Below are 1,689 nucleotides of genomic sequence, written 5' to 3' on the forward strand. Positions count from 1 at the left end.
AAAAAAAAAAAAAAAAATGCAAGAGGCTTGGGAAGTTTGAGGGAGGCTAGAGGAAGACTGGGGGGAACAGGATTCTGGGGTCTTGCAGGGAGGGATGGGAGGAAAGAAAGATGGTTGTCAGACTGGCCAAAGCCGGCTTATCCTGGGGAAGATGGAGTAGGGTTTGGACAGACCCACTGGGGACATGACTCACCTCTTTGAAGTTGAAGAATGCCCACAAGGGAACACAGGCAGAAGATCAGATAAGTCAAAGTCACAGCTGGGACCTTCCAGCCACCAATCCTCAGCAGCCAGTGCCATAGTGCTAGGGGGAAGGGGCTATGAGATGAGGACCCCAGGCTGGCATCTTACGTTCCAATCCCGAGATCTCAAAGAACCGCAAGTCTGGGGCACAGAGGCAAGACACAGACTTGGCGAGGTGCAGTGGTCCACGCCTGTAATCCCAGCACTTTGGGAGGCCAAGGCGGGTGGATCACCTGAGGTCAGGAGTTCGAGACCAGCCTGGCCAACATGGTGAAACCTTGTTGCTACTAAAAATAGAAAAATTAGCTGGGCATGGTGGTGCATGCCTGTAATCGCAGGTACTTGAGAGGCTGAGGCAGGAGAATCACTTGAACCTGGGAGGCGGAGGGTGCGGTGAGTCAAGATCATGCCACTGCACTCCAGCCTGGGCAGCAGAGTGAGACTCTGTTTCAAAAAAAGAAACAAAAGAAAACACTCCTATACAAATACTGTTTGTTTGTGAAGATTAAAAATGACAATATGTTCGGCACTATTAACCCAGTGTCCAGCACATAGCAAATCCTCAGTTAATGAGATACAAGTGCTTCCCTGCCTCAGGACCCTTGCACTTGCAGCCCTTCTTCCTGCATCTCTGCTGGGGGCTCTTTGGTTCTTTGCTGGACTGGTTCTTTTCATCACTCGGGTCTCAGTTCAAGTGGTACTTCTTCAAAGAGGCCTTCCCTGTGCCCCCCGGTGCTTCAAAAATATATATATTATTATTTTAAAAAAAATATCGGCCAGGCGCAGTGGCTCAATTAATGGCTAAGAGCTCAAGTCATCCTGTCTCAGTTCCAAACCAGGCAAAACCCAGGCACAGTGGTGCATGCCTATGGTCCCAGGTCCTTGGGAGGCTGAGACAGAAGGATCGCTTGAGCCCAGGAGTTCAAGGCTGCAGTGCACCATGATTATGCCTAGGAATAGCCACTGTGCTCCAGCCTGGGCAACACAACAAGACCTTGTCTTTAAAAGAAAAATTGTTTTAAAAGAACCCAGGAGTTCTAACTCCTGAATCTGTTCTCATTCTGCCCCATGCCTCTCCTCTCTCTCTGTCTCTCTCTTTCTCTTTCTCTCTCTCTCTCTCTCTCTCTCTCTAACTCTCTATGTGCCTTTGTGTCTTTTTCACTGCTGCAGGGACTCAAAAAAAGAGTTCAGGGACCCAAGAGACCCACTTTCTCAGTGGCTGATTCCCAGGCCCATCTCACCAGGCTGTGACTTCCTGTTTGCTGTGGGCAAACCCCAGGGGACCCTCCCTACAGGTGGCAGGGCCCCCACTTCCCTTTGGCCAGTTGAGGGGGCTGGGGGGCGGAAGAGTGAAGCACTGGGGAATGAAGGGGGCAAGTAGCAGGACTCAATCTGCCTTTCATTCAACAAAATCTCTAATCCCCTCATTAGCTACCCAGCTGCCCA

The 1,689-nt window shown here is 50.5% G+C and overlaps 1 protein-coding gene across 2 annotated transcripts in view; it reads right to left on the reverse strand.

Moving 5' to 3' along the window:
- Positions 1–1,689, reverse strand: part of CD19 (CD19 molecule) — an 11,811-nt gene that overhangs the window by 6,067 nt on the left and 4,055 nt on the right. For both annotated transcript variants that reach the window (XM_011982354.1, XM_011982353.1), the window contains exon 5: positions 194–304. In XM_011982354.1, the coding sequence (XP_011837744.1) occupies positions 194–304 (111 nt within the window). The remainder of the gene's footprint in view (positions 1–193; positions 305–1,689) is intronic.

Source organism: Mandrillus leucophaeus, unplaced genomic scaffold (genome assembly GCF_000951045.1).
Source record: "Mandrillus leucophaeus isolate KB7577 unplaced genomic scaffold, Mleu.le_1.0 Scaffold24, whole genome shotgun sequence".
NCBI lineage: Eukaryota > Metazoa > Chordata > Mammalia > Primates > Cercopithecidae > Mandrillus > Mandrillus leucophaeus.